The sequence below is a fragment of the Myotis lucifugus genome, unplaced genomic scaffold (genome assembly GCF_000147115.1).
Source record: "Myotis lucifugus unplaced genomic scaffold, Myoluc2.0 scaffold_47, whole genome shotgun sequence".
NCBI lineage: Eukaryota > Metazoa > Chordata > Mammalia > Chiroptera > Vespertilionidae > Myotis > Myotis lucifugus.
Genome location: NW_005871095.1, coordinates 7,284,797 through 7,298,037, shown reverse-complemented (window position 1 = coordinate 7,298,037; position 13,241 = coordinate 7,284,797). Strand labels below are relative to the sequence as shown.

General features: G+C 43.0%; 1 protein-coding gene across 3 annotated transcripts in view; it reads left to right on the top strand.

The window, feature by feature from the left end:
* Positions 1-13,241, top strand: part of WDR37 (WD repeat domain 37) — a 73,592-nt gene that overhangs the window by 38,304 nt on the left and 22,047 nt on the right. For all 3 annotated transcript variants that reach the window (XM_006088436.3, XM_006088437.3, XM_023753590.1), the window contains 3 exons: positions 1,282-1,358; positions 8,831-9,065; positions 10,433-10,574. In XM_006088436.3, the coding sequence (XP_006088498.1) occupies positions 1,282-1,358; positions 8,831-9,065; positions 10,433-10,574 (454 nt within the window). The remainder of the gene's footprint in view (positions 1-1,281; positions 1,359-8,830; positions 9,066-10,432; positions 10,575-13,241) is intronic.

Below are 13,241 nucleotides of genomic sequence, written 5' to 3'. Positions count from 1 at the left end.
GAGAAGTTTTCCTATAAAATGTCCAACCCCTATGGTGTTTTGGGGACACTGACAGTAATCTTGAGGTATAAGTGTTTGGATGGACCAGAGGTCAGAGTGCTTTGTCTATAAAGGACCAGAAGTAAATGTTTTCATCTTTGAGGGCCACAGGGTCGGTGTCATAATTACTCAGCTCTGTGTTAGTGGGAAAGTAGTGGATGTGGCTGAGTGCAGTAAATGTTATTTGCAAAAGGGGTGGCTGCCTGGATTTGGCCCTTGGGCATGATTTTGCTGATCCCTGGGATAAAGGACAAAAGTAGTTCTAATTGGGTGCTGTTACATGTGAGTGGAATACAGTGGGAAGGTCATTGTGAGAGTCACAGGCCTGACCACGGTAGCTAGTTGATACCTGAAAAAACATTTGTGGAATAAGGTAGATGAGGGACTTTAAACTTTATTAAATCAACTGTTTGTTATGTAATTGGGAAGAGGAAAGATGGAGGGAGACCAGCAACAACAAGAGGTTGGAAAGGAGGGGGTGAAATCAAGAGACAACTCAGAAGGGAACTGATGGAAACTGAAACAGACAAAGTAGTGGGCTGGTGCTCATTTGAAGAGAGATTGGCAAGTCAGGCAGTAAATGCATTTGACACCTGAGAAAGGTACCACCCTCTGTGTGTGGCCAATTCTTTGGGTAAGCTCTGCAGCCAGAAGACAAGATGGGATTCAGCAGGTGCTCTTGTGAAGGTCAGTGGAGACGACTGTTTGGCACATCTGCTGCCTTTCTGGGCCTTCAGCTGCCCTCTCTTTCCAGTCCCAAATCCAAGCATCACTTTGCAGAGTTGGCTGGTGAAAGTGAGATGTTAGTACTTATGTAGTGCCTGGCAGATCGTGAGGTCCATGAGTGTTGAGTGGATGGGACTGTGCATTTGTGTGTTACTCACTTTTCTGAAATACCTCAGAACCTATTATAGGCACCAGTTAGAGTATAATTCAGTTTCAGTTTATTTAGGTTAGGACGGTAGTTGGAGAATAAAATCTATTTGTAAATTTACTCTGAATTCTCATAGCTTTCCACCCTAAAATTAAAAGGGGAACATTTTTATAAGTAATTACCTTAATTTTGTGCATTTGCTCTATTCTCAATAGCATTATGCGGTCTCAGAAATAGCTACTTGAGTGAAGTATATTCATCTCAGTAACGATCACTAAGTTACACACTTCTGAGGATGCTCTGAGCCTTACAGAGGCACTTCTTACATCTGGTGTGCACTTGGATGACTTCCCCATTTCTCTCCTCAGCTTCTGGAGACCAGACTGCTCACATTTGGAGATACGCGGTTCAGCTGCCGACACCCCAGCCTGTGGCCGACACTAGTGTAAGCAGCACATTTACTTGAAAACGTGACCTGGGGTATGTTGGTGGGGTTCTGGATGTCTGCAAATATTAGGATAACTTTGTAATATCTTATGGACTGAATATTTGTGTCTCCCCAACATTCAGAGGTTGGAGTTGTAACCCCACTATGGCTGCATTTGGAGATAGGGCCTCTGAGGAAGAAATGAAGGTTACATGGGGTCATAGAGCAAGGTCCTGATCCTAAAGGATTAGTGCCCTTACAAGAAGAGACACCAAAGATCTCTCCCTGTATACACCTGGGAGAGGCCATGTGAGGACATAATGAGAAGGTGGCCATCTGCACGCCAGGAAGAAAGTTCTTTCCAGAACACATATTGGCCATCCTTTGATCTTGGCCACCCAGTCTTGGTGCTTCATTCTGGCAACCTGTGCAGACCAAGGCTCTAAGAAGTACCTTTATTTATATACTAGAGGTCTGGTGCATGAAATTTGTGCATGGGGTGGGGAGTGGTCCCTCAGCCCAGCCTGCACCCTCTCGCAATCCGGGACCCCTCAGGGGATGTCCGACTTACAGGCAGTCGGACATCCCTCTCACAATCCGGGACTGCTGGCTCTTAACCACTCGCCTCCCTGTCTCCCTGATTGCCCCTAACTACTCTCCCTGCCTGCCTCATCGCCCCTAACTACTCGCCTGCCTCCTGATTGCTCCTAACCCCTCTGCCTGCCTGCCTGATGCCCCTAACTACTCGCCTGCCTACCTGATCACCCCTAACCCCTCTGCCTGCCTGCTTGATCGCCCCTCCATTGCGGATTGAACCTGCAACCCAGGCATGTGCTCTGATCAGGAATCGAACCTTGACCTCTGGTTCACAGGTCGATGCTCAACCACTGAGCCATGCTGGCTGGGCACATATTTGATTTTAGACAACTTTCTAAAATCAGTGGCATGTATAACATCATTTTTATGTGGATAAAGTTTTAATGTAGGTAATAAAAGAGTTTGCATATTGAGAAGAAGAGTGAATCAATAGATTTAAACCATAAATCCTTTAGTTACTCTTGTAATATTGGATACTATTTATAATCATGCAGAGATCTTAATTGTTCTTTTGAGTGAAATGATCTAGTTTTTTGCTGTCTCGTCCTTACATGTGGTGAACCCTTTCCCTGCCCTGCTGACACAGGTGGAAGTGGTACCAGGCAGAGGGAATTCAGTGATGTCATGCAGTTAATGTAAACATGAAGTTTCAGTTTACTTTTGGTCATAATTGTTGGTGGATGATTCATCATCTAGTTTTGATGTTTCTGCCTCTGAATACTCCTTTATTTTTTCTTTCTAAAACATTTTAAACATTGTTCTATTTAGAGGTGGGTTAAATAATTAGTAACTACAGTGTTGAGTTTTCTTTAGTTAAGAGCTTTTATTAACAGCTCAGTTTTGATTGAGCATATTTTATATTTTATTTATTTATTTTTTAAATTTTGTTTTATTGCTTAAAGTATCACAAAGAGTAGTACATATGTCTCCTTTTTTTCCCCCCTTGACCTTCCCCTGGCCTCCCCTACCCCCCTTGTATTTTATTTTAACACAGGTTTTTCCCATGTGAAATTACCGAACTATTGATTATATGTCATACTTAACAGATTGATTCATTCAAGAGACAAGTATTGGGTTATGATGGAGGACAGGGCAGAGAAAAGGGTGGGATGAATGCTCAGAAAGTTGAGAAAGTGAGTTAACATTGTGTGAAGTTGTTCCCCCTCCCCCCAAAATAAATAAAGCACCAGTCTTGTTAAAGGGGAAAATTATATATAGTAATTACTTTCTATTTTATTTTTTATTTATTGTTTTTCAAACCCTTGTGTTGAGGAGTAATTACATTTAAAAAACTTAATAGTTTACGTAGAATATTAAATTGACTTTTCTCCTTTATGATTTTGCTTGTATTAGACACAGGGATTTTTCATGCTTGGAGTTGCTGCCTCAGGAGTTGGGGCACCTGGGGAAAGCCTAGGCTGAATTAGAGAGGATCCTTCATCATAGTGCATAACTGGAACCGCTCCAGCGGCTGCCAAGGTTCTGTGTGGCCTTCCCTAGTGAGGACTCGATTACTCCCCTCTGCAGATGCCACCCAGTGCATACAAGTCTCTTTAAGTGAGGGCCCCTTGTGTTCTTAAGCTTCTGCTGGATTTTTTAGCAGTTCTAGATTCTGAAATAAACTGTAGTCTGTTTAAGATCTTGATCATTTTGAATCAGTACAGTTTTTGGACAGACATTTTCTCCTTTTAATTTGGCATACACCATGTTGATAGAGAAATACTTGGATGATATCCTGTGAACAGTTTTAAAATTTTTTTCTTTTTTAAGTTATTCCTTTCCATTTTTCTTTTTCTTTTTTTAAAATATAATTTTGATTTTAGAGAGGAAGGGAGAGAGAGAAACATCAATGATGAGAAAGAATCATTGATTGGTTGCCTCCTGTATGCCCCCTAATGGGGATTGAGCCTGCAACCCAGGCCTGTGCCCTTGACTAGAATTGAACCCAGGACCCTTCAAATCGCAGATCAATGCTGTATCCACTGAGCCAAATCAGCTTAGGGCTCATGTAAACAGTTTTAGATTGCCTGTTTGATCACTGTATCATGCTAGTTGTATAATGTTAAGTAATTAATTTAACTTAGGTGAATTTTCTCCATTTGAAAGTGAAAATTGATATGAGTTACATATGGGCTCCCATTGGTCCTTCCTACATGAGAACATGTGATTTAGGGACTTGTAGTTCGGTGGACAGCTGGTTCTCAGTAGGTTCTTAGTATGAAATTGACAGTTCTTGGACATTTCTGTTCATACGTCATTGGCAGTAAAAATGACTAAAGTTAAATAGATTGTCTCCAAGACAGTGGCAAAAAGCAAACAATTCTCATCCTTTCACCTCTTGCCCTTTGCCAGTTTAGGGTTAAAGGTTTTACAATTATTTTTTAATATGACTTATTACATTTGTGTTTTAAATATATTTTAATTCCTAATGTAGTTTGCTAAAATGACTTCTGTAAATGTTGTGACTCTGTTTGAGCTCTCAAACGTGGATCCTGATAACTAGGGCTTTTTACATGGGAGCTCTAGGCTGTTCTTCTGCACTCCTGCACCCTTTCCACATCAGGGTCTCCACTGCACTGTTCCAAGGCCACATTGCGCACAGGGCCTGCCGTAGACCTCCCCATTCCCCTGGCAGAAGTTACTCCTTTGTGTGCCCACTTGTCACTCCTTCCATTAGAATAGTTAGTGAAGAGCCTGTTAGGCTAACTGATGAAGGTCTAGATGACAGAACTGTCACTTGTCTTTGACTCTTCCCTGCTGTCACCTCCCCACCTCCATTTCTGCCTAATACTTGATGTCTTTCTGGTTCTGGTTCCTAAATAATTCTTGGATCTACTTCTGTCTCCCTGTGACACTCCTTTTGTGACATCCACCCTGAGGTCTCTGTTGAGTTTCCTTTACCTGGCACCCCTGTTCTGCATTTCCCACAGAGCCATCCAGACACCACCCCCCTTCCACACACCCACACCTGTCAGCCCAGGAGATAGCAAAGCTCCTTAGGAGTGGCTGTGAGGGCTGAAAGCCCCATTGCCCAGGAACCAGTGTCCCCTGAAGGAGAGTTTGGGCCACAGTGTCTCCATCAGGACGTATAGTGACTGTTGTTTTTCCCTTCTAGATGCTGTTTACCAGGCAGGGAATGGTTTACCTTGAGCAGGCTACACTCCACAGGAACACACCTTTCTTATTTGCTGTCACCGTCCCTAGTCCAGATCACTAACTAGTCTTCTAACTAGTCTCCCTGTCTCAGATCTGACTGCTCATGTCCAGCCTATTCTCTATGAAATCAGGCATGGTCTTTGTAGCATCGAATCTCAGTGAGTCACCTCAGTGAGCCCTTGTAGACCCTTAGTTTCTGTTTGCGTCCCCTTCCTGCTCCAACCCCTGGATGGGCTTACTGCCCTGACTCCCCACCTTCTCTCTCCCTCCTGGTTCTTTTCCTAGAACTCTCCCCTCACCCCACTCCTCATCCTGCAGGTACCTCTCAGTGTTGCAGACTGCCTGCCTTACTCTCGAAGCATCCTTTGTAGCATTTAACATTCATATGGAATAGATAATTTTGTGTAATCATTTATGTTTAACTTTGCCACTAGATTGTGCATTCTCTCCTGGACAGATCCACCCGTGTTAAATCTGGCATTTCCTCTGTCCCTCCTGCATTGATCAATGAGCACCCTGTGACCAGCCCCACCACCAGGCAACTCTGGGCTGTGACACTCCTCCAGGCCACGTTTCTGCCACATTCCTGGGTGACTTCCTCACTTTCCCTTCTGCAGATTTTCACCTGCCTCCTTATTTTCTTGTGTTGTTCCCAGCAGCACACAGACAGGGCGTAGTAGCCATCTCGTAATCCACCTGAGCCTTCTATTCCACCAGGAGCCGTGGGGTGTTGGTTTTCCTATGCAGACCTCAGACTTGTCCTTGCACTCCTTTTCCTCTCCCTCACACTTCTCTAGGATATGCTGTGTCCCTGCTGGGCTTCTCTCCTCAGCATCCCATCCATGTTGCCCACCCAGCAGACACTTGCAGTCACTCCTCGGGCTCCTCCTAAATCACTATCACAGTGTGACCCTCTCTCCATCTCACATCTTGTGTGTTTCATTTTTTTTCTTCCTCTTGAGTCTCATTGGCTGGGTCACCTGCTCTTACCAATGACTCCTGGGTCTCTGACACTTTACCCTCTCACCTGCCTGTGGGTCACCTCCCAGCCCTCTCACCTGTGTGTGGATCGCCTCCTTGCCCTCTCACTTGCTTGTAGGTTATTGCTACCCTCTCTCCTGTTTTCCTCCCACACTACTCTCTAGTTTAGTGGTGGCGAACCTTTTGAGCTCGGCATGTCAGCATTTTGAAAAACCCTAACTTAACTCTGGTGCCGTGTCACATATAGAAATTTTTTGATATTTGCAACCGTAGTAAAACACTTATATTTTTGATACTTATTTTATATATTTAAATGCCATTTAACAAAGAAAAATCAACCAAAAAAATGAGTTCGCGTGTCACCTCTGACACGCGTGTCATAGGTTCGCCATCACTGCTTTAGTTGATCTTAGACCTGTGATTTTAAGGAGCATGCCTTGCTGCTGACCCCCAGGTTTGCATACTGTCCTCGACTCTTTAACTCTAGACTTCTATGACATCTAACTACTTACTCAATTTCTACTTGGTGTCTTACAGACATTGCAAAACTAATGTGTATGAAATTGAGCTCTGCATGTTCCCACAACCGCTCCTTCTGTTTTGTTCCCTGTTTCAGCCATTATCTTTCATCTTATTGTTTAGACTAAACACTGGTAAATCATCCATAATTTTTCTTACTGGCATCCTGAGGCCTAGGACTTTGGGCGTGTAGGCAGCCATCTTCCTATGTCCTAATGTGGCCATCTCTGTGTGTCTGTCCTCCTCTCCTCTTTTAGGGACACCAGTCATGCTAGATTAGGGCCTACCCAGATGACCCCATTTTAACCCTAATTACCTTTTTTTTTTTTTTTAAATCCTCACTACTTAGAGAGAGGAAGGGGGGGGGGGAGAGAGAGAGAGAGAGAGAGAGAGAGAGAGAGAGAAACATCGATCCGAGAGAGAAACATTGATTGGTTGCCTTCCTTCCGTACATGTCCTGACCAGGATAGAACCCACAACCCAGGTATATGCCCTGACCAGGAATCGAACCGGCAACCTTTGGGTGCGTAGGATGATGTGTAACCAACTGAGCCACTCGGCCAGGCCCTAATTACCTCTCTAAAGACCCCATTTTGCCCAGCTGGTGTGGCTCAGTGGTTGAGCGGCGACCCAGGAACCAGGATGTCCAGGGTTTAATTCCTGGTTAAGGCACATACCTGGGTTGCAGGTTTGATCCCCAGTAGGGGTTGTGCAGGACGTAGCCATCGGTGATTCTCTGTCATCGGTATTTCTATCTCTCTATCCCTCTCACTTCCTCTCACTTTAAAAATCAATAAAAACTTTTTTTTTAAAGACCCCATTTTCATGTACTGTCTCATTCTGAAGTACTGGGGGTTGAGAATTCAACATGAATTTTGGGAGACACAGTTCAACCATCCGGAATGTTCACACAGAACATTGGTTCTTTAAAGCATGAGTCAGACTATCTCTCTTCCTTACTCAAAACCATCTAGTGATTTTCCAGCACACACACAATAAAATCCAAAGTCCTTTCTGTTTCTCCAAGTTTTACCTGATTTACACTGGTAACATCTCTGTAATCTCTTACCCTGCAGCTCATCTGCTCCCTTCTTGTCTTTTGCATCTTCTGTTCCCTTGGCGGGGAACACTGTTCGCCTAAATACGCTCTTGTTTCGTCACATCCCAAGTCAAATATTACTTTAGCAGAGATTCTTTCCCTGATCATTTTGAATAAAAGTGTAGCCCTTATGACTGTCCATCCCCTCATCTTGCTTTATTTTCCTTCTTAGCACTTATTATTGCCTGAATCTGTGTATGTGCATGTGACACATATCCCTTTACTAGGACTGTGTGTGTATTACAAATATCACTATACTATGTGTGTGTACATGTCACACTTATCCCTGTGTGTACACATGGTGTGTATTCCCACACTAGTGTGTGTATATATACAACACATATGTCTATACTAGTGTGTGTGTGCATGTGTGCATGCACCCTCACATGTGTGGCTTGTTCTTTTGGTAGCATGTTAGCTCCCTGAGGCGGGGACTTTGCCATTCTCTGGCTTCATTGCAGTAGGGGGTGTGCACCTTGCTGTTCATTGTTCCTTATACATGTTAGCAGAGTTTGTCTCCTTCTCTGCTCTGTGCCCAGTCTTTTGTATAGCACTGTGTAAGCACCTGATAAATATTTGTTAAATGAATAGATAAACATGTTTTCTTAAAGAGCTGAAGCCTATGGTGATTATTATGTTTTTATTTTATCTTTAGCTTTTGACAAAAGACTTGGTTGGTTTGTATGACAATAAAGTGAACTTTCATATCTATTGTTATAGCAATAGAATTCTAAGTATATCTTAGGCAGACACTTGAGAATTGTAATATTTCTTTTTATTATGAATTATTAACTTTCAGTTGTATTTGTTTAGTTTTATTACATATCTAATACATGACAAAAACTTAAAATGTTGAGAATCATTTTATTTGCCATTTTATTGATTAGTGGAAATGGACATGATGTTATAGTACCCCTGACTTTTTTCTTTCCTTATATTTGGCCCTGGTTTTAGCCAAGCACATAATCATAAAGGTGATAAACATTTATTGAGCACCAATTATGTACCATGTACTGTGCCAGTATTGTGATAATGATGATCAAGTCCTAGAAAGACAAGTGACACAGTCTGATTGTGTAGCCGTGCCAGGAAAGACCCACAATTCTCAGGAGTTCTCTGCTCTCACCTTTATCTGCAGATATGTGGCGAGGACGAAGTTGAGTGCTCTGATAAGGATGAGCCTGATGTGGACGGAGACGTGTCTAGCGACTGTCCTACCGTCCGGGTGCCATTGACTTCCCTTAAGAGTCACCAGGGAGTAGTCATAGCTGCTGACTGGCTGGTTGGGGGGAAGCAGGTGGTGACGGCCTCCTGGGACCGAACAGCAAACCTGTATGACGTGGAGACGGCAGAGCTCGTTCACTCTCTGACAGGTACTTCAGCCCTGGCCTGCCAGCAGTGTGTTTGTGATTTATGTGCATGTGTTTATTTATATCTTACCTTGCAAATTCCTCTCTGTCCAGAATTAGTTTTAGTTCTCTGGATGCTCAGGTTGTGATTTTTCAGAAATCCTTTCTAGTAGAACTGTTGGTAGCTAATTGTATCTTTAGGGGATTTTATTGTAGCGTGTAGTATCTAGAAATTTGAAATATGCTGGAGTATTCATTTTCTGTAGCTTTATAACAGATTTCCACAAAGGTGGTGTCTTAAAATAACATGAATTTATAACCTTATAGTTCCCCTGGTCAGGAATTTTGGGCTGGGGACTACTTTTAGCATCTAGCATGGTCCCCATTGAGAGGTACTACTAGTATATTAACCATGGCCATTTGATTTCTTCCAGACCAACACCAGCAAGAGAGCATCTCTGCTGGACACTTTTATTCTTATTATTTTTAATCCTCACCTGAGGATATGTTTTTTTTTTAAATTTTTTTTATTGGTTTTAGAGAGAGGAAGGGAAAGAGAGAAACACAGATGTGAGAAACATCAATTGGTTGCCTCCCATACACTCCCAGACCGGGGATCAAATCTGCAACCCTGATCAGGAATTGAACCTACAACTTTTTGGTCTATGGGACGATGGTCCAGCCAACTGAGCCACACCAGCCAGGGCTGCCTTGGACCCTTTAAAGGGCGCATTTGATCAGGTCAGGCCCACCAGGACATCTTTCGAATTCGATGAACTCAAAACTACATCGTTTGGAGGCCTTAGTTATGGCTGCAAAGTCTATTTTGCCTTATAACGTACTGAGATTACCAGAATGGTAGCTCATCACATTTGCAGGTTCTGCCCAAACTCAAGGGAAGGTATCAGACAGGGTGTGTATACCAGGCCATCTTAGAATTCTGCCCATCACAAGTATTTTTCAAATTTGTCAGTAGGTGCATTTTCTGATTGATTGTGAAAGACTGTATTTCACAGAAGGCTCCACAAATATTATTAGAGGTCATTTGGGAAGTGAAGAACTAACAATTAATTAGTTTGCACGCTGAACCTTTAACAGAGATTTGCCAGACCTCTTAACTGTTTGGATCAGGAACTGGGTTACACTCACTCAGTGTCAGGATCCTTTTAAATGTACAAGTGAAAGGACTTCCAGCTCCTGAGGGAAAACTGGTCCCACTGTGACCACACATGCTGTCATTAAATGATTCCTTGTGTTTACGGTGAATGAATACTAGCAATAGAGACCATAAAGACTGTTTTTTGATTCCAGTATTTTTTAAGAAAGCTTTACTCTAACTGTATCTGCAGATGGGTGACCTTGCACTTTTGTCGTCTTTGGTTGTATTGTAGGGCATGACCAAGAACTCACACACTGTTGTACACACCCCACCCAGCGGCTTGTGGTAACCTCCTCCCGTGACACGACCTTCCGTCTGTGGGATTTTAGGGACCCGTCCATCCACTCTGTGAATGTTTTCCAGGGCCATACAGAGTGAGTCACAGTCATTCAATATGTCTCTTTTTAATTGTTCATGAAAAAGGTTTTATGGGTGGATATGAAAACTTCATACTTGTCTTAATTTTCAATATTAATTTCCAACTCCACTGTCTTTCAAAATGGCTACTGTTTTCCTAAATGTTTAACTCCATTTTGGAGATTTCAAAGAAGTTAGGAGAATAAGAGAAGTCACCGAAGTTCTCTCAAGAAATTGGATGGAGACAGAATGGGACATTGGGAGAGGGGATCAGAGAGGAAGCAGGAAGTACTCCAGCATTGGCGGTGTGAGGTGATCAACTGTTAACAGCCGCTCCCAAATCCCTGCCCTGGGGTCGTTTTCATCTAGTTTTGATATTCCATATATTTGCAGGGTCTGTTTTGTTCCAGGAGAAGACACACTGACTCTCACCTTTCTCGGTCTGGTTGTCTATTGGGCAGCTCAGGCGTACCCATATCTTAACAGAACTTTGTTCTTTCCACAAACTTGTTCTTCTCCTAGTCTGACTTTTCCCAATACAGGAAGTGACTATCTTTCTAGTTACTCATCCCACAAACCTCTCCACTTCCCCAGCTATGCCCTATCCAGACCAGGAGTAGGACTCCTGTCCAGTTATACCTCCTGATGTGTCCTTCACCTGCTCCTCAGGCCACCACTGTCCCCACCAAACCATCCCTATCTCTCTCCTAGATGGCAGTGTTGTTCTGCTTGAGCCCTTGCACATCCAGAAAAGGTCCTACACACATTAGTGCTCAGTAAACACTTTTTCATGTATGAATTTTTGCTCATTTGGTTTCTCCAAAATATGGATTTTATTAATTTTATCATGTGATGTAGCAAACGAGTCTGTTTTATGTGTTGAATGTTAGATACCAAGTTTTAGATTTGATGTTCAAAAGTCATAAAGTATACAAAAGGAAACGCTAGGACAGAATTTTTTAAGGAGTTTGAGATTGGAAAACAATTTGGCATCTTGCACCTAAGGTGTGCAAAAATGTTAGGAGTAAGCAGCAGCGAGCACATACTGAAATCTTAGTGTACCACTGGCTCTGTTGTGAGAGCTTCCATATGAGAAATTATTTCATTCTGACAAGGGAGGCATTTCTTCACCAGCCAGGGTAGCCATAGCCCCGAAATAGAAAATGCCGGATTCTCAGGGGTTCATACAGTGCTGGGGACTGAGCAGGGCCCACGTGCTTTCCCTGTGTCCCCATGGTCCAGTCCTGGTTGCTCTGGAGGTCATGGAGGGGACAACTTCTAACTGGCCCAGCACAGCCCAGATGAGAACACTGAACTGAAAAGAGTGGGGCTAAGGGTGGACCAGCAGCTCTTCTTCATCTGCTTTTAGGGTGGGGTCACTGTGGGCCCAGAGAGCAGAAGGAACTGTCTGTGGTTTCCTTATAGACCATATGCAAGGCAAATGGGACCCCCCATACATCCTTACCCTGCAGCTTGCACATCTCTTCTCCCAAGTTTTTTTTTTTTAAATATATTTTATTGATTTTTTACAGTGAGGAAGGATAGACAGAAACATTGATAAGAGAGAAACATCGATTCAGCTGCCTCCTGCACACTCCCTACTGGGGATGTGCCCGCAACCAAGGTACATGCCCTTGACCGGAATCGAACTTGGGACCCTTCAGTCTGCAGGCCGATGCTCTATCCACTGAGCCAAACCGGTTAGGGCTTCTCCCAAGTTTTTTTTTTTTTTAAATATATTTTTATTAATTTCAGAGAGGAAGGGAGAAGAAGGGACAGATAGAAACATCAATGATGAGAGGGAATCATTGATTGGCTGCCTCCTGCACACCCCTTACTGGGGACGGAACCCGCAACCCGGGCATGTGTCCTTGACTGGAATCGAACCCAGGACCCTTGAGTCCGCAGGCTGACGCTCTATACACTGAGCTAAACTGGCTAGGGCTCTCCCAAGTTTTTATTGTGAAAAGTTTCAAGCTTAAGTAAAAGTTGAAAAAAATGAAGCAAACCCACTAATCCTTTTAGAAGCACAATTGTTTTTATTTCACCACATTTGTCTGTCTCTTTTTTAAAAAAATATGTTTTTATTGATTTCAGGGAGGGAGGGAGAGGGAGAGAGAGATAGAAACATAAATGAGGACTGCACGCCTCCTACTGGGGATCAAGCCCACAACCCGGGCATGTGCCCTTGACTGGAATTGAATATGGGACCCTTCAGTCCACAGGCTGTTGCTCTATCCACAGAGCCATTTCAGCCAGGGCTGTCTGCCTCGTTATAGATATGTATACACATATGTATTATAGGATATACAGCACACACCCACACTTCTGTCTCTAGATTCATGAACACATATCGAATGAATATATAGCACACACACACATATGCACTTCTCTCTATAGATACCTGTACAAATGTATCCTATGAATACATAGCACATGTGCACTTCTGTCTCTTTAGATTGTGTATACGTATATGAATATATAGCACATACATCCACTTCTGTCTCTATACATGTACACATGCTATTATATGAAAATATGTACTTTCTCTGGCTGAGCTTTTGGAAAGGAAATGTCCATGTTATCACACTTTGCCCTGATACCTCAGATGCATCTTTTCAGTATAAGGACATTCTGCTAAATAACCATGCGTTATCCACTTAAGAAAAGTAAAAAAAATTCTC